Source organism: Populus trichocarpa, chromosome 1 (assembly GCF_000002775.5).
Source record: "Populus trichocarpa isolate Nisqually-1 chromosome 1, P.trichocarpa_v4.1, whole genome shotgun sequence".
Classification (NCBI taxonomy): Eukaryota; Viridiplantae; Streptophyta; class Magnoliopsida; order Malpighiales; family Salicaceae; genus Populus; species Populus trichocarpa.
Genome location: NC_037285.2, coordinates 28,058,197 through 28,085,358, shown reverse-complemented (window position 1 = coordinate 28,085,358; position 27,162 = coordinate 28,058,197). Strand labels below are relative to the sequence as shown.

Below are 27,162 nucleotides of genomic sequence, written 5' to 3'. Positions count from 1 at the left end.
TTTATTTCATGAAGTTTAACTTAATCTGAAGATTTAGTGATTTTCTTTATTATTCTAAGCAAAATAAATTGGAGAAAACTCATATAAGTAGTCATCCTGGTAACATAAAAACTGACATTTGCGTAAAGTTGAGTATGAAATATGACAGTTGAATACCACCTCTCTGGTAGATGAGGGGGTGTTTGTAGCAGTGATAACAGTTGCTTTGCTTCCGGTTCTCCGTTTGACAGATGGTCTGCCATCTCATGCCGAAATGGTTGTCTAGACACTCTGCTGCGCAATTACAGTTTTTCCTGTTCTTGAAGTTGTTCCTGTTCAACATGTGATGAAGTATGGTTAGAATCAGAGCTCAGAAAATAAAAAAGTAGCTACCCAGATACTTGTTCCATTGCTTGGTATCCAAGATGGTCGACTCAATCTCCGCATCTTATGAATCAAATCAATGCCTGTTTGCTGTTATTTGTTCATCAACTCGTTGGTGCTTCCTAACTTCAGTTGATTGATTTCTCAATGGGGAAAGAAAAAAAACTTAAAATTTATGGCATCACTCCACAACTCCCTGGAAATCCTTCGTGCCCGTCATCGAAAACAACTTCCAGTGCAAGGAAGTTCAGAAATGAATCGAGTATGGAGGATTCAAATTAAACAAAGTCCGGAAGCAACCAAGATTACGCTCACCTCTGAAACAAAGAAGGCATGGAACCCATATGGAACTCTGTGTGGTAACTCAACAACTGCAACAGGATTGGCTGACATTGTTTTTGCATCAATTACATTCACTGATGATTTTCTGCATGTTAAAGATGGAAAGTTAATTTCTAAATAAACCATGAATTAAGCTTAAACCTTAAATGAACCTGCAAACCACCTCGTCCTTATGGCCCTCAGAAAGAATAACAGAAACAGAAAAGTCAAAGGGAAAGGGAAAGGGAAAGTGAAAGCCAGATCTTCCTTGGTGGAGCAGTCAAACCCACTTATTAAGTTGGATCCTTGGATGGAATTAAAAAGATAAAGCAATAATCGTTGACAGATTTACAAATTGAGGTAAGAAGGAAGCTTTAATTAAAAAGGGAAGCAATTACCCAGTATTTTCATCATGTGCAAAGAATATCAGGTAGCCATCATCTTCCTCGGAAGTGGTGCCTGGCTCACGAGGGATAAAGATAGCCTCTGAACCAAATCTACCAGGACCAAGGTCAAAGATGCCTTTGACGTTTCCTCCAACTTCAATCTTTCCTTTTCCTGGCTCAGGCTCTGAATGTAGATCAAATTTGACAATCCCTGTGACCTTTGCAATGCTGTCCAGAAGGGTTCCGTATACATATCTTTGTTTCCTGAATTCACACTAGACAATCATTAGATAAAAATGATAGGAAAAGGACTTGATTCACGCAACACCACATGTAAAATATGAAACAGTAAAATGTACTCAAACCAAAGAACAGCACTTCATTGACACAAATGCTGCACAGAGTAGATGTAAACCTGCCAGTGTAACTCTCATTCACCCTGGGAAAATCAACAGCAGATTCTGATAGTTTCTTTTGTGAAGCTACACCAGTTTTCATATTGAATCTCATCTCATACCTGCTCGGAAAGAAAAAAAGGCCATCAGAAACACTTAAAAATCAAACTACCATAAAATTCACAGGAATGTGTCATATTACTCCTACAGTTCATCTACAAAATTCTCTTGCTTTTCTTTGACAGCCCCATTGGCCACATCCAACCCTGGATCTTGAAGGCGGCAAGTGATTAAAACAATCTCATCCTCCTCCTCCCAGGCATTGGCTAACAAAAGTCAGCAAATAAAGTTAGAACGGACTCATGAAGACAGGAAAAAATCTGGCGTCTTGTTCATAAGCAAATAGAAGCCTTTGTATATTTGAAATTCCACTAAGATATATCAGCGGCATTGGCAAAAGAAAATTTCACTTCCAAAAATAGAGTCGACTTTTTCGCGTTACACATAAGAGAAGCCGGACTATAATTTTAGGAACAGCAGGCTGGCATAATTTTTCAAGGTTAAAGAGGAACCTAAAAGACAGCCTACTGCAGTTTATATATATTTGTTTACATCACTTTGACTTATTAATTTATGTCTTCTAAATTTGATTGTCAACATTACGCATGTCAAGTGCCAAAGGTGACAATTTTCGAAAACTATGCATAGAAAAGTTGACTACAAATTTTGTGCGAGGATGCCTCTTTGTTGATTGAATTTAATTGACAAGAAGATCTGGCTAGGTAGTCCCAGAAAATCAGACAATGAAGCTTGATGTAAGCTAAAGACACAAATGATCAAATTCCTAGCCAGTGATAGAAACCAGGATAAAGCACAAGACATGCTGGCTAAGTGTGTTCATATTACATATTTATCAACACAGGAGGCTAATGTTTTTGGAATTTAAAACACGTGAAAGAAAGGAGCTCACCATTGTGGAATATGAAGCAATTTGGAAGCTCAAACCATTTGATTAGGAGGTCATCCTTAGCATATCGTGGAAGGACACCAAAACGAGCTTTTTTTGTTGCATCAAATGTGAATATGAACTTCTTATCTTTCACCATTTCCTGAAAAGTTGTCAAGGAAAATATTTAAGGTTCGTTGTTTCTATTACATTCCATACCATGAATGAAATCTAGAACAAAATTCTAGTCTTAATTTGACTTTTCATGCAAGTTACAGAAGGCTGCTTTTAGCTGTCCAGAAAGTTCTGTTAGAATTAAAATCTGGGAGAAATTTAAAAGCAAACCGACAGTCAAGGAAACTGATATTCATGCATTTTGGTTGAGAACTTAGAATAAAAGTTTGCAGAAAACAACCATAACTTTCTTATGGTTGGACGAGACCTGAGTGGTATTTTCTAGCTAGAAATTAGCTAGATGTTCTGTTGGTTGCAAAAATATCAACAGAGATGAGCGACCAGCATTCATTCCTTCACCTTTAAAATAAAAATGATGGTGAATAAAATCAAAATAGTATAACTACCCCATGCATAGCATTATGCTTTGCTGTTGCTTAGACTTGGTTACAATTAAAAGAAACTAATACATGGAACTCGACTTGTTCAGTGTTTTTGAAATGACTGGCCTGGTATTCTTTCTATTTACAGCATAGTTATAATACTAGCCCAGAAGTTAACCCGGCCCAAGGCTGGAGTCGCCAACCGGGAGGGTTGACACAGGTGCTTTCATTACTTTTATTTAAAAAAACCTAAAATTAATGTCATTTTGGTAAAAAAAAAGATTGGGTTTTTCCATTGACCTCATCTGTTTGGGTTTTAAGTTGACTTGTTAGGTCATGCAAGGTCTTATAACATTGATTTAGAGTCATTTATCTTTAAATAGAGGGTTAAAAAAACTTTACCTGATTGGATTGCGTAAAATTACACATGTACATATAGGGATGCAGTCAAATTATTCACAACCTCAAAATCAATGATTCCTGTTTTCCATGTTCTAATCAAGAATCTAGTTATATTTTTATGAGTTGATATCCGCCCCCCCCCCCCCCCCCCCCCCCCCCCCCATATAATCAATTGAAAATGCTGGAGTGTTGTTTTCTTAGGAGAAATGTAGTGTACGAGCAGAAAACGTAAAATAAGAACCTTTAAATCTCTGGTAGATGATTACCTTTCACTTGCATAGATATTCATCAAAGACACACTCATATGCATGAGTGATGTATCATGCTGAACCTCGTAAACCATTCATTCATTTGTTTTAGAAGTATTATGAACTGTGTCCAGAAACTGCAATAACTGAGACATTATTGTACCTTTGGTCGGAAGTACAAAGGAAGATCCAAAAAAACTGCATAGTTCTCTGTAATTGCAAAGTCATGCATCATGATGGGGTCTGATATTGTTATTGGTACAGGGTCATGCATGGCACCATCCTTTGAAATGACTCTGTATGTCACATATGGTGGTTCATGTGAATACCCAAAGGTAAACATCTCTCCTGTAAGAAGGGGTTTTTTAATGTTAGTGTTCCACTTCAGTAAAACTAGTTGCTGAATTTCTTTTCACGCAGGTGGACATTACCAGTGAATGGATCCACCTTTGGATGAGCAGTGAAAGGATGTTTTAGTCTTTTGTCGTAATCCAACAGGCCAAGAGTTTGCAGATCTCCATCTTCCATAACTTTAACCACGTCTGCAAGATTCAAAGGGCATCATTCCAGTTCTCCACAAAAGGACCGCAAAAGAGCACCGCACACCTTTCTCTCTCGGGAAATTCTATGATCTTCTCACAAGTAAATTAAAGAGAGAAGATGAGCTTACAGGGTTTATCAGCCTCTTGAAGTGCTAAAAGTTTTCCATTGTGATAAATGAGATTTGTATTGCCTGGATCAGAGGGTTGCAGACAATTAGTTTCTTCTAACACTCAATTTTATGAGGATGCTTGATATGTAAAATGGTATCTCTGGAACTTCATCGCTAGCCAAAAGAAACCCAACTTACCGGTCCCAATTCCATATGACCTGTCCAATACTTTTGTTTTCAGTCGAAGTATTTGTATGTTAACCATAAGCAATCCAAACAGCCCCTTGAGGTCTCCAATCTGCAAATGACAGGTCAAAGAACAGAAGACAATTATTCGAGAGAAAATATGCAGCAAAAGGCTCATATACTCTTGGTTTATGAGCAAAGCTACAGGACGTACGAGAGCATTCAGGCGCCTTTAGAGCATCAAGCAATCTTAAAGATTCAAAATTAACTCAAGGCTACTAACTTTGCAGCGAGATTACAATATTTACCTTGTAAAATTCAAATCTGCTGTTTCCCAGGAATGATTCATAAATGAATAAACTCAGCTATTTATTATACTTGAAGCATACAGAGACAAACAAGAATACTGTTAGGGAACTCCAATCAAGGAAGATGGAGCATTACTCGCAATATTTATGTAACGAATAACCTGTTACTCGGAAGAGAGGCAGGGCATTACATACTTTCCACAACCTTACTGTTACACATCTCAAATCGTTCAAAATCACAACAGCTATTTGAATTTTTAGAGTTGGATAATGAGAACATCAGAGCTTTGTACGTAAGCTAAAAATGATCCCCCAGAAATGTCACAAAATAATTCCATCTTAAACGAAACCCTTTTCAGGTGGTTCAGGACCGTACCTTCATAAACTTGGCACCTCCAAAAAACTCTTCTTGTTTAAGTCGTGATGTCCTGACAAATCGACTGACATATGCTGCCTTTCCATCCTTGATGCGCATACCATGAATCATTCTATCATTTGACAAAATAAATTAACATAATTGACTTGGCAAGTGATAACGATAATCCTGATGGAACGAAAGCAGCATATAACACTCAGAATCTAAACATTTATAAAGGGAGAAAAGTTGCGAAGGGAAAATGGAATGACCACTACATATAACGCAAAAGAGAACAGCTTATCATGAATTGTTATGAAGGACATTATGTTTACGCGTTGGCATTCTAATAGTCGGCTCACAGAAGAATCACACGCAACAGATCTACCAGAACCAACTTCAAATAATTGTTAATGCATGAGTTGATGTCCATGACAGGAACGGCAATCAGGCTCTGTGAAGAGTTCTTGCATAGAAAACCATTTTTTCTTTCTTGTATATGCATCATAAGAAGAAAAATATATCTGCAAACCATCGTGGATGAATCAAACTCTCTGGTACATGAATACTTCGTTCTCAAATGCAAGATTTTGACTGTGTCCTGCCTACAGACACCACTGCAATTTATTTTCAAGTTCAATATTACTGTGATGCTTATGTTTGAAAATACTCTGTATCCATTTCCAATATCTATCACCAGATCGAATTCGGGTGACTTATATGCACCTGTTAAACAAACATCAAGGAAGCAGTTACGAACACAAAAGACTCAACGCTCACTTTGGGTTTCATGTCAAGGCACTGAACACTGACAAGCCTCAGCATTGACTATAACAACAATTCCAAGTAAAACTAGGTAAACTATTATCGACAAGCCTGGCAGAGAAGAAAAGGGAAACACCAGGCACTTCACTCATTCCACTGCTACCAGAAAATTATGGAACAGGCACGCATTGGATTGATTGCGCTCAACATTATAAATATCATTTGGACACAGAACATAAGATGTTAGGTCAACAGAAACCATCACATCATATGAACTGGAACGTTCATGTGTCTCTCTCTCTCTATATATATATATATATACATGCAGAGAGGAGTAGAGGAAAAACCAAAATCAGCAATGTATCAGCGCAACATACCCGTCTCCATCAAACCTGCACAGCCAACCAAACAAGGATTTAGCACAAATGCTCAGCTGAACAACCACTTCATTTTCATTTACAATGACAAACAAGCATTGAGTTACCAATTGTATCCAGCCACAGGTGCAAACTTCGGGTTAGGACCCACCCTCACAAACTCCCCATTCATGCATTCCTAAATAAAGAAAAATCAGTGAAACTTCATTTCAACTTTATTGCCTAACAAAATAAATAAACTATACAGATATGGTCTATTTTTCTTTTAATTGATTTAAGATTAGTATATTACCGTTAATAATTCTAAATCTTTGTTAAACTGAACATTTTCATTACTTAATATATATGTTGTCGTACTGTGCTCTATCAGTCTAATTTTCTATTAGAATTTACCAGTAAACTCCAGCGGTCATCCAACATCCGTTAACCTTATTTCTGATTACTTAATTAACGAGTCAATGATCATGGAATTTCCAACTACAACAGAACGTAATGAATGGTTTATAAACTTCACATGGACACGGAGACAATTTACATTACATTAATTACAATATAACTAAAGAGCTCGAGGTTTTAATATTTGAATCATAGTGTCTAATTTTTTTATTTATTTGTGTGCTCAAACTTTTTTTAATTGCATTCTTTTACAGTTGAATTTAATGAACTATAGTTTGAATTCATGGTAGAATCACAAAATTCAAAAAAAAAAAAGACTAAACTATAAAACAATGGAAAACTTTGTGGCAATATGAAATTCTCGCTAAAAAATCTTTTTAGTCAATGTATTTTCCGTCTTCTTCCTTTATAGACCTTATAATTTTTGAGATTTTTGTTTTGATTTAAAAGTTCATTTTTTTTATTTTTCAATCTCAAGGTTTGAGAGATAAGAGAATGTTGCTAGAAAACTACGAAGAAGAGAGAAAGTTATTGGTTAGCCACATTTCAACAAGATCGATCTTGTTTTCTACATGTTTCATTTGGTGACAGAAGTTCAATTAAAGTTTTGTTTAGACTTTATCTTGCCAAAAAAAAAAAAACAAGAAGAATGAGGCTTGAAAACTTTTTTTGGATTCGAGTTGTTTTTTAACAAATTAAATGTTGATTTATGACCAAGAATGGGTTTATTGAGATCTTTATGATGTTTTTTAGGTATTTTTAGTGTAAAAGATGGTTGAAAATGAGTTTTTTGAAACATAAAAGTTAGAAATCTAACTTTTTAGTAATAAGGTGATCAAATTTCAACCAGATGATGAACTCTACGGTTTTACTAGTTGAATCCATAATGTCTACTTTTTTTTCATTTTCATACCTCTATTCTTTTTTTCAACTACATCCTTTTATAATTGAATTTAATGAGTTATATTTTGAATTGCAGTAGAATCACATAATTCAAAGAAAAATGCAAAACAAGTAAAAAACTATGGTTAGTTTAAAATTCTCACCGGAAGTTCTTTTTAATCCACTTATTTTCCCAGTTATTCCTTTATAGCCTCTATAATTTTTAAAGTTTTAATTTTGATTTAAAAGTTCATTATTTTTTTATTTTCAGTCCCTCCATTTAAGAGAGAGAAAAAATCATTAAATAATAATAAAAAAAATAAAGTGATTGGTTGACATTATTTAACAAGAAAAGTTCTATTAAGATGTTATTTAGCCTTTATCTTACTAAAAAAATAAGTTGGGGCTCAAGAAGTTTTTTTTCTTTACTTTTTTTAACCGATTAAATGCTAATTTAAGACTAGAAATGGTTTATTGAGATCTCTAGGATATTTCTTAAGTGATTTTAGTTTAAAAAAAAGATTGAAAATAGTTTTTTGACCTAAAAGTTGAAAACCTAACTTTCGGTCACCTAGAGTGGCTAAAGTTCTATTTCCATAAGTGGACGACGAGTTGTTTTTTGCTGTAAACGATGTGTTGTCCATCTATTCTGACAAAAAAAATACAAGTGAGCTAGGCACATGACCCTATCTTTACAATCTCGTGTGTGCTTAATCAACTTTGTTTGGGCTAGAAACCGGCCTTGTAGATCAAGGCTACTTATGATCCCTTATTTGTTTTTTTTTTAATTTAAATTTTATATAATTATTTTTAGAGTATTATTTCATTAAATACTATTCAATTTTAAACATATTTTTAAAAATGAATGTTAGGGTATGGTTTAAGGTTTTACCTTTTTTGTTAGTTAATTAGGATTTTAAGTATTTGATTTCATCACGACTAAATACATTTCAGGATTATAAAAAGAGAATTATAATCAGGTAAGTTAGATTTGTGAAGAATTTATAAATATTATTATATTTTCTTTATCAATAGATAAATAATTTTATAATAATTTCATTAAAAAGTACACAAGTGCATTTTTGTTCAATTTTGTTATGGTTTAAAAGATCAAACATTCTATAAAATATTATTTGAAGATTTTTTAAAGTTTCAAACAGCTATAAACAAAGAATATAGATATTTGGATCGGAAAGTTAGGGTTTAAGGTTTTTCTTTCCTTTGTTGACTGGAGCTTTTAAGTTATTTGCTTTTTATTTTTAAAATTAAATAGCAAACACTTTTTTCTCAACCATTAGTGATTATTTTTTAAAATTTAATTAAAAATAAATAAATAAAATTATATTTAAGATTTTATTTTAATGATATCAGTCAATTTAATATTATTTTTTAGTAGGATTCAACTTTTTCTTTTTAAATCATTCCGTTGATTATTCCATGTAGATATGCTATATTTTTTTATGTTTTTCATCATGAATATTTTATGAAAACAAATTTCAAGTCATTCTAATTATCAATTTTTTATGAATGATTATTTTTAAAAAACTATATTTTTATAAAAAAAATTACATGAATCATAAAACCATATTTAAACAAAAAGTTTTTTATATATATTTATTCTAGTTGCTTTTAGTTTTAACCGAACAAATAACATATATAGAAAAGCTATATTAAGAAAAATAGTGATAAGAAAAGGATAAATTATTCTAATAATAATTATTTTGTTTGGATGAGATTTAAATTAATTTTTTTATATATATTTAGATAAAAAAACTTTGAAGAAGTTCTCGATGATAGATATTTTAATTTGTATTTATTTTTTAATTTTTTAATTTAGTGTTTAATTGATATTAATAACTATTTTTTTATGTTTAATATTGATTTTTCAATTCATGATTAATTGTTTTTTTTAATATACAAAAACACGCTACAACAGGTACATAATCGTACATATTATATTTATTTTTGTTACAAAAAGGCTTTTGATGCGATCCGCGACAAAGCGGGCGTTAGCTGACTGCTAAGGAGCATATGAATCATTTATTACTTTCAGATATTATTTATATAATATAATATTATGAAGCAAAACAGTGATTAGCAAGTAGTACTTGTACTTACAGGGAGGTGACCTTCGACAGGAAGGTCCTTAACGGGAGCAGTTTCTTCAACCGGAGCGAAGTTACCGGAGAGATAAGGATGTGATTGAGAGGTATCATGCATCAATTTCATAATCAGCTTTTCCAAGCAGTCGACGAGTTTTGAAGTCAGTCCTTTTTGCGGCTTTGGATTCACCTCCACTATTGGGCATCCAGCTCCGACGCCGTCCTCTTGCTTTTTCTCCGCCATTTCGGCTTCTCTTCCTAGCAGAGATGGTACTAACTTGTGATGGGAACAACAAGAAGTTGCATTGCGTGTCTTTTTTTATAGAGGAGAAGGGTTGTGTTTTTCTCATGGCGATGATGCCGACCACTTGTTTGTGTATGGGAGGTGCGAGCCATTGGAGCTGGAGATTTTTGTTTGTTTTGGAGAAAATTGATGCTGGATGACTGAAGAATAATTCTTCGAGGACGTGGGTGCCGGGCATGACTGCTGCGCTTGACATTATTATTATTATTATTATTATTATTATTATTGCTGCTGCTGCTGCTGCTGCTCCTCCTGCTGCTGTTGTTGTTATTTTGAGCAGATTAGACTGGTATGAACGATTAAAAAAGTCTTTTCTTAACAAGGACAGGAAAGCATCAAAAGATAAATTTCTGGTCATCAAGGACAGAGAAGAATGGTATCTTTGCTAACTAAGAAAATGCTATGTTGTTGGCTTACTCAATTGGTTGTCACTTGATGACAGATAGAGGTATGGTGCCTTTGCTAAGAAAATGTCAAAAGAAACCTAGCTGTTCATCGAATTAAAAAAAATGTTGAGGCTGTCAATTGAATATCTTATGCAATAACAAGCTCAATCGATTATTATTTTTTTAAAAGGCTGTTGGTGTGTTCTAGGTATAAGGTCTCTTTCACCTGTCTTCAGCGCCTAAAAAGCATAGCTCCCGTATCCCAAATGCGAACAGTTGCACTTAATAAGGATTGCGGCGGATAATACGAAGTGAATTTTAACTTGTTTTTTATTAGAAAAAAAATTAAAAAATTAAAATTTTTAATATTTTTATATGATTTTGATGTATTGATATTAAAAAAAATAAAAACTAAAAGTTTTGCATAAAAAATATCAAAAAATGCTAAGATCTAAAAGTGTTAGGTCTTTTTGAAAGATATATCTAGGAGCCTTGGGTCTAATTACAACGCTTGGCCCAAGAGTAATATTTATAATATTAATAATAATATTAAACTTGCATAACTCAAGTTTAAGTGGGTATGGCTATAACATCAGATCCAAAAGCTTTGGATGTGAGTCTGGCTACAAGGTCATGTCATAAAAGTGTGATAGTTAAATAGATTAATTTAAAAAATAAAGAAAAAAAAACCAATAATAAGAAAAAAAACTAATGAAGAAAAATAAAAAAAATCTGAATTAACTGGGTTAACCCTTCAAACCAGGTTAACTCGTCAAACCTTGGATTCGTGTCGTGAAAGTTTGATAATTAAATAGAAAAAAAATTAATGGGTTAACCCAGAATTAACTGGGTTAACCCGTCAAACATGAGATTTGTGTCATGAAAGTTTGATAACTAAATAGAAAAAAATTTAACATTAACAAACTAAATTAAATGAAAAATAATTAATTAAAAAGAAAAAAACCAAAAAACAAAATCTGGGTTAACCTATCAAACCCGGGATCCATATCATGAAAGTCTGATAACTAAATAGAAAAAATTTAACATTAACAAATTAAATTAAACAAAAAAAATTCATTAAAAAAAACAAAGAGAAAAGCAAAAAAAAGCCTAAAGGCATTAACCTTTTCACGGTGGACTCCAGTGTGTAGTCCACGGTGAAAGACATAAAAAACGGGGAAAAAAAACAAAACTGCTCAGGAAAAAAATTTTGACGGGTTAACCCGTCAAACCCGAAATCTGTGTCATGAAAATTTGATAACTAAATAAAAAAAAATTTAACATTAATAAACTAAATTAAACGAAAAAAATTAATTAAAAAGAAAAAAAGCAAAAAAAAAATTCGGGTTAACCTGTTAAACCCAGGATCTGTGTCATGAAAGTCTGATAACTAAATAGAAAAAAAATTTAACATTAACAAATTAAATTAAAAAAAATTCATCAAAAAGAAAAAAACAAATGAAAAAAATGAAAAGGCATAAAAAAAAAAACAAACAAACTGCTCAGTGTTTTATTATGGACTACACTATGCAGTTCACAGTGAAACACTAAGCTCTTTTAATTATAATTAATTATAATTACCAATATTATGACACTCACATCTCTCTTAATGTATGTTTGTCTTTGAAATTGCAACACGGAATTTGAAGTAAAAAAGCATAAATGATGTTTTTCACTCTTAAACTTTAGATTGTGCAACATATACAACTTTAAAGACAAACAATTCCCAGGATCTTTGTATCAGTTTCTCAACGTAATAACTCTTTTCTCACTCAAAACATATTATAATCTTATTATTAAATCCAGAAATGCATGTAAAAATATATAAATATTTTTTAAATTTTATTTTTTGGTATTTTCAAGGAATGCTAAAATCATGAATTGTATTATTTATTTATTTATTTACTTTAGATACTTGGTCATATACAATAAAAAAATATTTGAATGCATTTTTTTAAATAAAAATTTGTTATTTTTATGAAAGGAAACATATTTATTTAATATTAGAAAACACCTCTCGTATATGTTATAGTTCCAAATAATAAATAATAAAAAGCAAAATATGAGAGACATAAAAAAAATATTGTAAATTAAATCTCTTGAAGTCATAAAATTGAATTAATTAAAAAAAAACAAGGGTTATGTTCAGAAAACATTAAAAAGAAAATGTAACAATACTAAAAAAGAATCAGTAGGGAGTGTTTGTCAAACACGCTCTCGACTAAAAATCATAAGCTTAAAAGTTAAATTAAAAAGTGGGATGGGCTTCCCAGTCCAAGCCCAAATGCCCAAAAATATGACCTATCCTTGGATTTACAGGAACAAAAATTAAAGAATATTTTTGTTTGAATCTTCCCAAAAACATGAAGAACTAGCAAAGAATCCAGAAACTAAATTACAAATTTAGGTCAAATCATATCCAGTCAAAGGCATAGAAATACAAAGTATGGAATATTAAAGTCTAATGATGCATTGGATAAGAAAAATAAACCAAGAATGACTTGAAATCAAACTCGACAGTCAAAAACACAAACTCAAGCATTCAGATTTTTAAGGATCGATGGATCCAAGATAAGTAATTAATAGAGAAAACAATGGAAGAGAATCATTACATATAGGTTTAATATTTCATCAAATTACATAAAGCGGGCTAAAATAACCATTTATGAGAAATCAAATTTAACAGCTATGAACATTTAAACTCAAAACCTAGGAAAACCTATAAAATACATAAACCTAGAAACTGAGTTTAAAAAACCCAGAAACAAACCTTAAACCAATCAAAATTGCTTCAAATGTGCTTGTATTGATCTACCAAAACTCTTATGAACATAAAAGAAAGCAAATGGAAACATAAAACAACGATTTAGCCATACATTTCATAAACAAATCAAAAGACATATCCTTAATTACAAACATTGTTTTATTGATTCTAACATCTATTCTTGACTGACATTATCATGAACTTAGCTTTATGAACCTAATATTTCATCAAGAACAACATATAGTCACATTTTGTTGAGAAACAAAAAGAATAAAAATAGATTTGTCCATTAAACTAGACATCTAAACATGCTGAAATGACTCTTAAACAACATTAATAACATCAAATTTCAGCCCTAAAACTACAAAATATGCCTCAAATTTTATCTTAAACATGCATATGTATATTAGTTCAAACATGAGTAAATGCATTTAAACACAAGCATTAACAACTAAAACATAATGTACGAATAATAAACAATCATACAAAAGTTTAAAAGGCATTAAAAAAAGAGAGAGTGTGACTAATAAGCTAAAACCTCTCATCTAAGGTAGGTGTATACCTTGTAAATGCAATGCTTTTTCCGTCCCTCGTGTCCTTTTTTTTGTAGTTTCTTGCTTCTTTTACCTTAATTTCTAGCTCCTCTAATCCTTGATTTTCTGTGCCTTTCCTTTTTCTTTATTTTGAACAATGTTTCTTTGGAGTTTTCTCTCAATAACTCAAGAACTTCTTTCAAAAAAATTTTATCTTTCCTTTCTATTTTCTCAGTGATTTCATTTTGTGTTTCCCCTATCTATTTTCTCTTTCTTTTTTTTATCCACTACTCAAGAGCATCTATCCTTTTATAAGCAAACCAAAACAGGCAATTGCAAAACAATGATGGTTTTGCCAAGAGATTTTATGAAAGATTCTTATTCTTTCTCTTCCAAAACTTGTCTAGTCTCCTTTTTTTCTTTTTTAAATTGAATCCAAGCATGAGGAACAATTTGGAATCTTTTCTTTCATGGGTGAATTTGTTCTTCAATCATAGCTGACTGAGTTAAGTATTTTATCGAGATCATTGTGGAGATTAAGACATAATCGCATCATTTATGGACCTGAATCTTGTAAAAAGGATGTAGATCTACCATTGAGAACAAACCATACTTGATTTGTAGGTCTGAGATTCCACATTCATTGATTGGAAGGTTAGCTCTCGATCATCTTGAATCTGACAATGTAGAGGAACTGACTAGGGACAAGATGTTGTCAAGTTCATCATGTTCAATGAGGTACAAACATTTGATGAGGATACTTTTATACTTGTAAAGGAAGTTTTTCTTGTTCGATTGGTGCTGATTAGAGCCTCTGAGATGATCGGAGATGCCGATTTCATTCGTCTGAAAGTGACCTCCTGATCAACCCTTTTGGCGGAAGAATAAGAAGGCACAATGATTAAACGGCATGTCATTCATTCTCTTTATTAAAGCCTGTTTAAACCCTAAAAATTAGAGTTTTCAAATAAATTTTAGGAAATTTCAATATAGTCCCTTTTCTTCTAATTTCAACATATGCACCCTTAATTGACCCAAAAACTTTCTATTCTTTTCAATTGCATCCTTAGAAATATTAATTAAGATCCTTTAATTTACATGTCTTTTTCAACTGAGTCTTTGGTTTCTAGATTATGCAATTTAACTCCTATTTCTCATCAAACTTTCAATTTAACTCAAATTGACCCTTGATTTGAACAATTTTAGTTCTTGTATTTCCGCACTTTTTGCACCTTAGACCTTGGTTGAAGTTTCACAAATAACTCCTTAATTATCCTTGAAATTTTGATATCTAAAGGTTTGCACATTAAATGAGTTTTTTTTTTATGATATTCTGAAAGCTGTTGATCTAACAGATCATTTCAGGTGATCATGAACAAAACAAATTAGTCATCAAAACATCTATGGTACACATTGATGATATGGCTAGGGCACATAATTTCATCCTTGAATATCCTGAAGCAAAAGGGAGATAAATTTGTTCTTCAGACATAATAACAATTGAAGAGATGTCTAAAATTCTTGTGCCAAGTACCCTGAGCACTCAATACCATCATTAGAGTGGGTAATCTCTATTCCTTTCTGCAAAATTCTTTACTTAATCTTCAAAATTGAAAAGTAACCAAGTGCTCATGTTTCTTTTTAGACAGATATTTAAAGGATGTTGTAGGCTTTAAAATCCCTGGTGTGTCCTCAAAGAAACTACTGAATTCTGGTTTCAAATTTAGGTATGGACTTGACGAAATGTTTGATGGAGCCATTCAATGCTGCAAAGAAAAGGGTATTCTCAAGTTCAATTTAGGACAAATTACTCTGGGTAACTGGGTTGGAATAGAACTAGAACAGTGGTAACTCCTGTCATGGATTGTATTTGCGCGCGTGTTTCTGTAATTGTTGTATCAGAATGTAAGAGCGCAGAATTATTCTTATTTTGCTTTTATAGTTTAAAGGTTTGCAGTGAATACAGGAATAAACTGCAGCGTAAGAGGTAACGACAAATGTAAATTACTTTGCTTCCGGTTCTCCGTTTGACAGATGGTCTGACATCTCATGCCGAAATGGTTGTCTAGACACTCTGCTGCGCAATTACAGTTTTTCCTGTTCTTGAAGTTGTTCCTGTTCAACATGTGATCAAGTATGGTTAGAATCACAGCACAGAAAATAAAAAAGTAGCTACCCAGATACTTGTTCCATTGCTTGGTATCCAAGATGGTCGACTCAATCTCCGCATCTTACGAATCAAATCAATACCTGTTTGCTGTTATTTGTTCATCAACTCTTTGGTGCTTCCTAACTTCAGTTGATTGATTTCTCAATGAGGAAAGAAAAAAAAAACTTAAAATTTTTATGGCATCACTCCACAACTCCCTGGAAATCCTTCCTCCCTCTCATCGAAAACAACTTCCAGTGCAAGGAAGTTCAGAAATGAATCGAGTATGGAGGATTCAAATTAAACAAAGTCCGGAAGCAACCAAGATTACGCTCACCTCTGAAACAAAGAAGGCATGGAACCCATATGGAACTCTGTGTGGTAACTCAACAACTGCAACAGGATTGGCTGACATTGTTTTTGCATCAATTACATTCACTGATGATTTTCTGCATGTTAAAGATGGAAAGTTAATTTCTAAATAAACCATGAAATAAGCTTAAACCTTAAATGAACCTGCAAACCACCCCGTCCTTAATGCCCCTCGGAAAGAATAACAGAAACAGAAAAGTCAAAGGGAAAGTGAAAGTGAAAGCCAGGTCTTCATTGCTGAAAGTGAAAGTGAAAGCAATTACCCAGTATTTTCATCATGTGCAAAGAACATCAGGTATCCATCATCTTCCTCGGAAGTGGTGCCTAGCTCACGAGGGATGAAGACAGCCTCTGAACCAAATCTACCAGGACCAAGGTCGAAGATGCCTTTGACGTTTCCTCCAACTTCAATCTTTCCTTTTCCTGGCTCAGGCTCTGAATGTAGATCAAATTTGACAATCCCTGTGACCTTTGCAATGCTGTCCAGAAGGGTTCCGTATACATATCTTTGTTTCCTGAATTCACACAAGACAATCATTAGATGAAAATGAGAGGAAAAGGACTTGATTCACTCAACACCACATGTAAAATATGAAACAGCAAAATGTACTCAAACCAAAGAACAGCACTTCATTGACACAAATGCTGCACAGAGTAGATGTAAACCTGCCAGTGTAACTCTCATTCACCCTGGGAAAATCAACAGCAGATTCTGATAGTTTCTTTTGTGAAGCTACACCAGTTTTCATATTGAATCTCATCTCATACCTGCTCCGAAAGAAAAAAAGGGCCATCAGAAACACTTAAAAATCAAACTCCTGAAAAATTCACTGCAATGTTTCATATTTCTCCTACAGTTCATCTACAAAATTCTCTTGCTTTTCTTTGACAGCCCAATTGGCCACATCGAAACCTGGATCTTGAAGGCGGCAAGTGATTAAAACAATCTCATCCTCCTCCTCCCAGGCATTGGCTAACAAAAGTCAGCAGATAAAGTTAGAACGGACTCATGAAGACAGGAAAAAACCTGGCGTCTTGTTCATAAGCAAATAGAAGCCTTTGTATATTTGAAATTCCACAAAGATATATCAGCGGCATTGGCAAAATAAAATTTCACTTCCAAAAATGAAGTCAACTTTTTTACGTTACACATAAGAGAAGCCAGACTATAAATTTAGGAACAGCAAGCTGGCATATAAAGAGACTTTTCAAGGTTAAAGAGAAACCTAAAAGACAGCCTACTGCAGTTTATATATATTTGTTTACATCACTTTGACTTATTAATTTATGTCTTCTAAATTTGATTGTCAACAATACGCATGTCAAGTGCCAAGGGTGACAATTTTTGAAAAACATGCATGTAAACGTTGGCTACATATTTTGCAAGAGGATGCCTCTATGTTGATTGAATTTAATTGGCAAGAAGATCTGGCTAGGCGGTTCCAGCAAATCAGACAATGAAGCTTGATGTAAGCTAAAGACACAAAGGATCAAATTCCTAGCCAGTGATAGAAACCAGGATAAAGCACAATAACCTAAAGACATGCTGGCTAAGTGTGTTCATATTACATATTTATCAACTCAGGAGGCTAATGTTTTTGGAATTTAAAACATGTGAAAGAAAGGAGCTCACCATTGTGGAATATGAAGCAATTTGGAAGCTCAAACCATTTGATTAGGAGGTCATCCTTTGCATATCGTGGAAGGACACCAAAACGAGCTTTTTTAGTTGCATCAAATGTGAATACGAACTTCTTATCTTTCACCATTTCCTGAAAAGTTGTCAAGGAAAATATTTAAGGCTCATTGTTTCTTTTACATTCCATACCATGAATGAAATCTAGTACAAAAACTCAAGTACTAAAGTGACTTTTCATGCAAGTTACATATGGATGCTTTTAGCTGTCCAGAAAGTTCTGTTAGAATTAAAATCTGGGAGAAAGCGAAAAGCAAACCGACAGTGAAGGAAACTGATATTCATTCATATTTGGTCGAGAACTTGGAATAAAAGTTTGCAGAAAACAACCATAACTTTCTTATGGTTGGACGAGATTCGAGAGGCATTTTATAATTAACCCATGCATAGCATTATGCAGTGCTTTTGCTTAGTCTAGGTTACAATTAACAGAAACTAACACATGGAACTTGACTTGTTCAGTGTTTTTTGAAATTACTGGCCTGATATTTTTTCTATTTAGAGCATAGTTAAAATACTAGGCCTAAGGTTGACCCGGCCCAAGGCTGGAGTCGCCAACCGGGAGGGTTAACGCAGGTGTTTTCATTACTTTTATTTAAAAAAACCTAAAATTGATGTCATTTTAGTTAAAAAAAAAAACTGGGTTTTTCCACTGACTTGATCTGGTTAGGTTTTAGGTTGACATGTCAGATTATGCAATGTTTAGAGTCATTTATCTTTAAAAAATATACAGGCATGCAGTCAAATCACTCACAACCTCAAAATCAATCATTCCTGCTTTCCATATTCTAATCAAGAATCTAGCCCCCCCCCCCCCAAGCTCTCTCCCCCTCTCTCTCTCCCTCCACGTATAATCAATTGAAAATGCTAGAGTGTTGTTTTCTTAGGAGAAATGTAGTATAAGTATTATGAACTGTGTCCAGAAACTGCAATAACTGAGACATTATTGTACCTTTGGTCGGAAGTACAAAGGAAGATCCAAAAAAACTGCATAGTTCTCTGTAATTGCAAAGTCATGCATCATGATGGGGTCTGATATTGTTATTGGTACAGGGTCATGCATGGCACCATCCTTTGAAATGACTCTGTATGTCACATATGGCGGTTCATGTGAATACCCAAAGGTAAACATCTCTCCTGCAAGAAGGGATTTTTTAATGTTAGCATTCCACTTCAGTAAAACTAGTTGCTGAATTTTCTTTCACGCAGTTGGACATTACCAGTGAATGGATCCACCTTTGGATGAGCAGTGAAAGGATGTTTTAGTCTTTTGTCGTAATCCAACAGGCCAAGAGTTTGCAGATCTCCATCTTCCATAACTTTAACCACGTCTGCAAGATTCAAAGGGCATCACTCCAGTTCTCCACAAAAGGACCGCAAAAGAGCACCGCACACCTTTCTCACTCGGGAAATTCTATGATCTTCTCACAAGTAAATTAAAGAGAGAAGATGAGCTTACAGGGTTTATCTGCCTCTTGAAGTGCTAAAAGTTTTCCATTGTGATAAATGAGATTTGTATTACCTGGAAGAGGGTTGCAGACAATTAGTTTCAATTTTATGAGGATGCTTGATATGTATAATGGCATCTCTAGACCAAACTTCATAGCCAGCCAAAAGAAACCCAACTTACCGGTCCCAATTCCATATGAGTTATCCAATACTTTTGTTTTCAGTCGAAGTATTTGTATGTTAACCATAAGTAATCCAAACAGCCCCTTGAGGTCTCCAATCTGCAAATGACAGGTCAAAGAACAGAAGACAATTATTCGAGAGAAAATATGCAGCAAAAGGCTCATATACTCTTGGTTTATGAGCAAAGCTACAGGACGTACGAGAGCATTCAGGCGCCTTTAGAGCATCAAGCAATCTTAAAGATTCAAAATTAACTCAAGGCTACTAACTTTGCAGCGAGATTACAATATTTACCTTGTAAAATTCAAATCTGCTGTTTCCCAGGAATGATTCATAAATGAATAAACTCAGCTATTTATTATACTTGAAGCATACAGAGACAAATAAGAATACTGTTAGGGAACTCCAATCAAGGAAGATGGAGCATTACTCGCAATATTTATGTAACGAATAACCTGTTACTCGGAAGAGAGGCAGGGCATTACATACTTTCCACAACCTTACTGTTACACATCTCAAATCGTTTAAAATCACAACAGCTATTTGAATTTTTAGAGTTGGATAATGAGAACATCAGAGCTTTGTACGTAAGGTAAAAATGATCCCCCAGAAATGTCACAAAATAATTCCATCTTAAACGAAACCCTTTTCAGGTGGTTCAGGACCGTACCTTCATAAACTTGGCACCTCCAAAAAACTCTTCTTGTTTAAGTCGTGATGTCCTGACAAATCGACTGACATATGCTGCCTTTCCATCCTTGATGCGCATACCATGAATCATTCTATCATTTGACAAAATAAATTAACATAATTGACTTGGCAAGTGATAACGATAATCCTGATGGAACGAAAGCAGCATATAACACTCAGAATCTAAACATTTATAAAGGGAGAAAAGTTGCGAAGGGAAAATGGAATGACCACTACATATAACGCAAAAGAGAACAGCTTATCATGAATTGTTATGAAGGACATTAGGTTTGTGCATTGGCATTCCAATAGTCGGCTCACAGAATCACACGCAACAGATCTACCAGAACCAACTTCAAATAATTGTTAATGCATGAGTTGATGTCCATGACAGGAACGGAAATCAGGCTCTGTGAAGAGTTCTTGCATAGAAAACCATTTTTTTCTTTCTTGTATATGCATCATAAGAAGATAAATATATATGCAAACTATCATGGATGAATCAAACTCTCTGGTACATGAATACTTCGTTCTCAAATGCAAGATTTTGACTGTGTCCTGCCTACAGACACCACTGCAATTTATTTTCAAGTTCAATATTACTGTGATGCTTATGTTTGAAAATACTCTGTATGCATTTCCAATATCTATCACCAGATCGAATTCGGGTGACTTATATGCACCTGTTAAACATACATCAAGGAAGCAGTTACGAACACAAAAGACTCAACCCTCACTTTGGGTTTCATGTCAAGGCACTAAACATTGACTATAACAACAATTCCAAGTAAAACTAGGTAAACTATTATCGACAAGCCTGGCAGAGAAGAAAAGGGAAACACCAGGCACTTCACTCAGTCCACTGCTACCAGAAAATTATGGAACAGGCACGCATTGGATTGAATGCGCTCAACATTATAAAGAGCATTTGGACACAGAACATAAGATGTTAGGTCAACAAAAACCATCACATCATAGGAACTGGAACGTTTATCTCTCTCTCTCTCTCTCTCTCTCTCTCTCTCTCTCTATATATATATATATATATATATATATATATATATATATATATATATATATATGCAGAGAGGAGTAGAGGAAAAACCAAAATCAGCAATGTATTAGTGCAACATACCCGTCTCCATCAAACCTGCACAAGCAGCCAAAAAAAGGATTTGGCACAAATGTTCAACTGAACAACCACTTCATTTTCATTTACAATGACAAACAAACATCGACTTACCAATGGTATCCAGCCACGGGTGCAAACTTCGGGTTAGGACCCACCCTCACAAACTCCCCATTCATGCATTCCTAAATAAAGAAAAATCAGTGAAACTTCATTTCAACTTTATTGCCTAACAAAATAAATAAACTATACAGATATGGTCTATTTTTCTTTTAATTGATTTAAGATTAGTATATTACCGTTAATAATTCTAAATCTTTGTTAAACTGAACATTTTCATTACTTAATATATATGTTGTCGTACTGTGCTGAGCTTTATCGGTCTAATTTTCTATTAGAATTTACCAGTAAACTCCAGCGGCCATTCAACATCCGTTAATCTTATTTCTGATTACTTAATTAACGAGCCAATAATCATGGAATTTCCAACTACAACAGAACGTAATGAATGGTGAAGTTTACAAAACGGAGACAATTTACATTACATTACATAAATTACAATATAACTAAAGAGCTCGCGGTTTTAATATTCGAATCAAAGTGCCTAATTTTTTTATTTATTTGTCTACTCAAACTTTTTTTTTAATTGCGTCTTTTATGGTTGAATTTAATGAGCTATAGTTTGAATTTATGGTAGAATCACAAAATTTAAAGAAAGAAGACCAAACTGAAAAACAATGGAAAACTTTGTGGCAATATGAAATTCTTGCTAAAAATTCTTTTTAGTCCATGTATTTTCCTTCTTCTTCCTTTACAGCCCTTATAATTTTTGAGATTTTAGTTTTTATTTAAAAGTTCATTTTCTTTAATTTTCAATCTCAAGATTTGAAAGAGGAGAAAGTATTGCTAGAAAATGATAAAGAATTGAGAAAGTTGTTGGTTAGCCACATTTTAACAAGATCGATCTTGTAGTCAAAAAATTTCATTTGATGAAAGAAGTTCAATCGAAGTTTTGTTTAGCCTTCATCTTGCAAAAAAACAAGAAAGATCGAGGCTTAGGAACTTTTTTGAATTTGAGTTGTTTTTTTGTTTTTTAACAAATTAAATGTTGATTTATGAAGAATGGGTTCATTAATTGAAATCTCTATGATGTTTCTTAGGTATTTTAGTGTAAAGGATGGTTGAAAATGAGTTTTTTGAGACATAAAAGTTGGAAATCTAACTTTCTAGCTACTTAAGATGATTAGATTTCAACCAGAGAATGAACTCCATGGTTTTACTATTTGAATCCATAATGTCCACTCTCTTTTTTTCATTTTCATACCCCTACTCTTTTTTTCAACTACATCCCTTTATGATTGAATTTAATGAGTTATATTTTGAATTTGCAGTAGAATCACATAATTCAAAAAAAAGTGTAAAACAAGTAAAAAACCATGGCCAGTTTGAAATTCTCACAAAAAATTCTTTTTAATCCACTTATTTTCCTTGTTCTTCCTTTATAGCCTCTACAGTTTTTGAAGTTTTAATTTTGATTTAAAATTTTATTATTTTTTATTTTCAATCCCTGCATTTAAAAAGAGATAGAGAATCATTGAAAAATAATAAAAAAGAGACAAAGTAATCGATTGACCTCATTTAATAAGAAAAGTTTCATTAAGATGTTATTTAGCCTTTATCTTACTGAAAAAATAGGTAGAGCTCGAAAAGTTTTTTTAGTTTAGTTTTTTTAACCGATTAAATGGTAATTTAAGACTATAAATGGTTTATTGAGATCTCTATAGTGTTTCTTAAATGATTTTAGTTCAAAAAAAGTTTGAAATTAGTTTTTTAGACCTAAAAGTTGAAACCTAACTTTTCAGTCATCTAAAGTGGCTAAAGTTTTATTTTCATATGTGGATAACGAGTTGTTTTTTATTATAAACGATGTGTTATCCATCCATTCTGACCAAAAATATACAAGTGAGCCTGGCATATGACCCTATCTTTGCAGGCTTGCATGTGCTTAACCATCATTGTTTGGGCTAGAAACAGGTCTTGTAGACCAAGGCTACTTGGCTAATTTTATGAGCCCTTATTTGTTTTTTTTTTTTAATTTAAATTTCTAATTATTATTTTTAGATTATTATTCCATTAAATACTATTCAATTTTAGATTTATTTTTAAAAATGGATTGGAAGGGTAGGGTAGGGTTTAAGGTTTTACTTTTTTTTTGTTAGTTAATTAGGGTTTTAAGTATTTGATTTTCTAAATACATTTCAGGATTATAAAAAGAGAGTTGTTATTCGGTAAGTTAGATTTGTGAAGAATTTTTAAATATTACTATATTTTCTTCATCAATAGATAAATAATGTTATAATAATTTCATTAAAAAGTATACAAGTGCATTTTTGTTCAATTTGTTATGGTTTGAAAGATAAAACATTCTATAATAATATATTTGAAGACTTTTTAAAGTTTCAAACAATTATAAACAAAGAATATAGATATTTGGATTGGAAAATCAGGGTTTAATGTCTTTCTTTCCTTTCCCTATTAGAGCTTTTAAATTAATTGCTCTTTATTTTTTAAATTGAATAGCAAACACTTTTTTTTCGACCATTAGTGATTATTTTTTTAAAATTTAATTAAACTTAATTATAATTAAATAAATAGAGTTATATTTAAGATTGTATTTTGATGATACCAGTTAATTTAATTTTTTTTTTAATAAGATTCAAGTTTTTTTTTTTTTTTTAACAATCATTCGGTTGATTGTTCTACATGGATATGCAAAAAATTAATTTATGTTTTCCATCGTGAATATTTTATGAAAATAAATTTTAGGTCATTCTAATTATCAATTTTTATGAACTATTATTTAAAAAAACAATTTTTTAATAAAAAATTACATGAATCAAAAAGGTATATTTAAACATTTATTATATTTATTCTAGTTATTTTTAGTTTTTACTGAACAAATAACATATCTAGAAAATCTATATTTAAAAAAAGTAGTGATAAAAGGATAAATTATTCTAATAATAATTATTTTGTTTGGATGAGATTTAAATTAGTTTTTTTCATATAATTAGATAAAAAAAGCTTTCTTTGAAGAAGTTCTTGAGACACCAATATCTTAATTTATATTTATCATTTAATATTTAATTAGTATTAATAACTATTTTTTATGTTTATTAATGCATTTAAGCATTGATTTTTCAATTTAGGTTATTTTTTTTAATATAAAAAAACACGGTAGAACACGTAAATATTATATTTATTTATGTTACAAAAAGGCTTCTGATACGATCCGCGACAAAGCGGGCTTTAGCTGATTAGTAATTAACTAAGGAGTATATCAGTATATGAATCATTTATTACTTTCAGATATTATTTATATAATATAATATTATGAAGCCAAACAGTGATTAGCAAGTAGTACTTACAGGGAGGTGACCTTCTACAGGAAGGTCCTTAACGGGAGCAGTTTCTTCAACCGGAGCGAAGTTACCGGAGAGATAAGGATGTGATTGAGAGGTATCATGCATCAATTTCATAATCAGCTTTTCCAAGTAGTCGACGAGTTTTGAAGTCAGTCCTTTTTGCGGCTTTGGATTCACCTCCACTATTAGGCATCCAGCTCCGACGCCGTTCTCTTGCTTTTTCTCCGCCATTTCGGTTTCTCTTCCTAGCAGAGATGGTACTAACTTGTGATGGAAACAACAAGAAGTTGCATTGCGTGTCTTTTTTTATAGAGGAGAAGGGTTGTGTTTGTCTAATGGCGATGATGCCGACCACTTGATTGTGTATGGGAGGCGCGAGCCATTGGAGCGGGAGATTTTTGTTTGTTTTGGAGAAAATTCTTCGAGGACGTAGGTGCCGGGCATTACTGCTGCGCTTGATATTATTATTATTATGCTAATCTCTGTTTATTGAAGATTCTCTGCATTACGAGACATTGAATCCACCGCCGCCACTAAATCCCTACTCCCACTCGATTCACGAAACATTAATTGCATCATCATATTGGTTTCTAGATAGATTTTGATATTATGATAATATAGTTATTTTTTAAAATATTTTTTTATTTAAATATATATTAAAATAATATATTTTTTAATTTTAAAAAATTTATTTTTGACATATTAAAATAATTTAAAAATATAAAAAAATTAATTTCAAAAATATTTTTTAACCCAAGCATATTCACTCTTTATGGTTAGGGGTGGCCTCCTCGCATTGGCCGTCTTGTTCTGCGAGTTCAATTATAAATTATCTACCTAATTACTTCAATGACACTAACACATTCTTTAGAAGGATACTAGTTACATAACTCGCGCGATGCCGTAAAAAATACCAAGAAAAAGCTAAGATCTAAAAGTATTAAGTCTTTCTGCAAAGCTACATCCAAGAATTTTGGGTTTGGCTGTAACGCCTGACCCCAAAAATAATATTTATAATATTAATAATAACATTAAACTTGCATGACCCAGTATGTCTAGCTGCAATACCAAACCCAGTAACCTTGGATGCGGGTCTGGCTGCAAGGTCGTGTCATAAAAGTGTGATAATTAAATAAATTAATTAAAAAGAAAAAAAACCAATAGAAAGAAAAAAATTAATGAAGAAAAAGAAAAAAAAATCTGAATTAATTGAGTTAACCTTTTAAACCAGATTAACCCGTCAAACCTTGGATTCGTGTCGTGAAAGTTTGATAACTAAATAGAAAAAAAAAATTGACAGGTTAACCTATAATTAACTAGGCTAACTCGTCAAACCAGGTTACATGTCAAACCCAGGATCCGTGTCCTAAAAGTTTGATAACTAAATAGAAAAAAATTGAACATTAACGACGTAAATTAAACAAAAAAAATTAATTAAAAATAAAAAAAACAAAAACAAACAAAAGACATAAGCCTGTTATTAATGAGGAAAAAGAAAAAAATCTGAATCAACTGAGTTAACCCGTCAAATCAGGTTAATCCGTCAAACCCGAGATCCATGTCATGAAAGTTTGATAACTAAATAGAAAAAAATTGAACATTAACGACGTAAATTAAACAAAAAAATTAATTAAAAATAAAAAACAAAAACAAACAAAAGACATAGGCCTGTTACTAATGAGGAAAAAGAAAAAAAATCTGAATCAACTGAGTTAACCCGTCAAATCAGGTTAACCCATCAAACCTGAGATTTGAGTCATGAAAGTTTGATAACTAAATAAAAAAAAAATCAACGGGTTAAACGAAAAAAAAATAACAAACTAAACTAAACGAAAAAAATTGATTAAAAAGGAAAAAAGAAAAAAACAAATCTAGGTTAACTCGTCAAATCAGGTTAAACCGTCAAACCCGAGATTCGTGTCAAGAAAATCTGATAACTCAATAAAAAAAAATTTTACAATAACAAACTAAATTAAACATAAGAAAATTCATTAAAAGAAAAAAAACACAAAGAATAAAGCAAAGAAAAAACCTATAAAGACATAAAAAAACAAAAATAAATAAATAAAAATAGAGAAAAAAACAAAAAAAAAATTAAAAAAAAAACAGTTAAAAGTTTCATAAAAAAATATGGGAAAAGCTAGAGTGATTTTCCACATTTTAGAGTATTACTTAATGAAGGGATTTGGCGTACAAGTTTGTTTAGCTATGTGACAACGCTGCCCTTGACTTTTTCAATGACGCTGACACATCCTTTGGAAGGATATGAAGGGATTTGAATTATGTCCACAAATTAAAAGTGGGATTTGAATTTTCTAAGGCGTACGTACAAGTTTGTTTAGCTATGTGACAACACTGCGCTTCACTTTTTCAATGACGTTGACACATCCTTTGGAAGGATATGAAGGGATAAAGATAATTTTATAAAAAATATAAAAATA

At 32.4% G+C, this 27,162-nt stretch overlaps 2 protein-coding genes across 4 annotated transcripts; both read right to left on the bottom strand.

Moving 5' to 3' along the window:
* Positions 1-20: 20 nt before the first annotated feature.
* Positions 21-10,503, bottom strand: LOC7465013 (carotenoid 9,10(9',10')-cleavage dioxygenase 1). Its single transcript, XM_024587965.2, has 14 exons — positions 9,658-10,503; positions 6,369-6,439; positions 6,262-6,276; positions 5,141-5,252; positions 4,469-4,568; positions 4,289-4,351; positions 4,050-4,160; positions 3,782-3,966; positions 2,436-2,574; positions 1,674-1,791; positions 1,486-1,587; positions 1,083-1,334; positions 679-790; positions 21-311 (listed from the first exon to the last, which is right to left on the bottom strand). The coding sequence occupies exons 1-14, from the start codon at positions 9,883-9,885 to the stop codon at positions 282-284; spliced, it is 1,638 nt and encodes a 545-aa protein (XP_024443733.1). The 5' UTR covers positions 9,886-10,503; the 3' UTR covers positions 21-281.
* LOC7480077 (carotenoid 9,10(9',10')-cleavage dioxygenase 1) lies at positions 678-25,277 on the bottom strand. Of its 3 annotated transcripts, XM_002298394.4 has the most exons (14): positions 24,725-25,274; positions 21,411-21,481; positions 21,303-21,317; positions 20,148-20,259; positions 19,476-19,575; positions 19,305-19,367; positions 19,066-19,176; positions 18,798-18,982; positions 17,783-17,921; positions 17,005-17,122; positions 16,816-16,917; positions 16,413-16,664; positions 16,115-16,226; positions 15,535-15,743 (listed from the first exon to the last, which is right to left on the bottom strand). In XM_002298394.4, exons 1-14 carry the CDS (start codon positions 24,950-24,952, stop codon positions 15,714-15,716), a joined length of 1,638 nt encoding a protein of 545 aa, XP_002298430.2. In that variant the 5' UTR covers positions 24,953-25,274; the 3' UTR covers positions 15,535-15,713. The 3 variants fall into 3 exon arrangements, 2 of the variants coding, with proteins under 2 accessions (XP_002298430.2, XP_024443779.1); XR_008058074.1 differs by lacking the exons at positions 15,535-15,743; positions 16,115-16,226 and adding an exon at positions 678-868 and having other exon boundaries at positions 16,305-16,664; positions 24,725-25,277; XM_024588011.2 differs by lacking the exons at positions 21,303-21,317; positions 24,725-25,274.
* Positions 25,278-27,162: the final 1,885 nt, after the last annotated feature.

Bases quoted from the DNA above. Each gene is read 5' to 3' on its own strand.
- LOC7465013 (XM_024587965.2), bottom strand. From the start codon at position 9,885: ATGGCGGAGAAAAAGCAAGAGGACGGCGTCGGAGCTGGATGCCCAATA. The intron at 4,161-4,288 runs GTAAGCTCATCT...TGAATCTTGCAG, and splicing joins TCAAGAGGCTGATAAACCCT to ACGTGGTTAAAGTTATGGAA. The intron at 1,335-1,485 runs GTTTACATCTAC...GTGTGAATTCAG, and splicing joins AATGAGAGTTACACTGGCAG to GAAACAAAGATATGTATACG.
- LOC7480077 (XM_002298394.4), bottom strand. From the start codon at position 24,952: ATGGCGGAGAAAAAGCAAGAGAACGGCGTCGGAGCTGGATGCCTAATA. The intron at 19,368-19,475 runs GTAAGTTGGGTT...ACCCTCTTCCAG, and splicing joins CTCATATGGAATTGGGACCG to GTAATACAAATCTCATTTAT. The intron at 16,665-16,815 runs GTTTACATCTAC...GTGTGAATTCAG, and splicing joins AATGAGAGTTACACTGGCAG to GAAACAAAGATATGTATACG.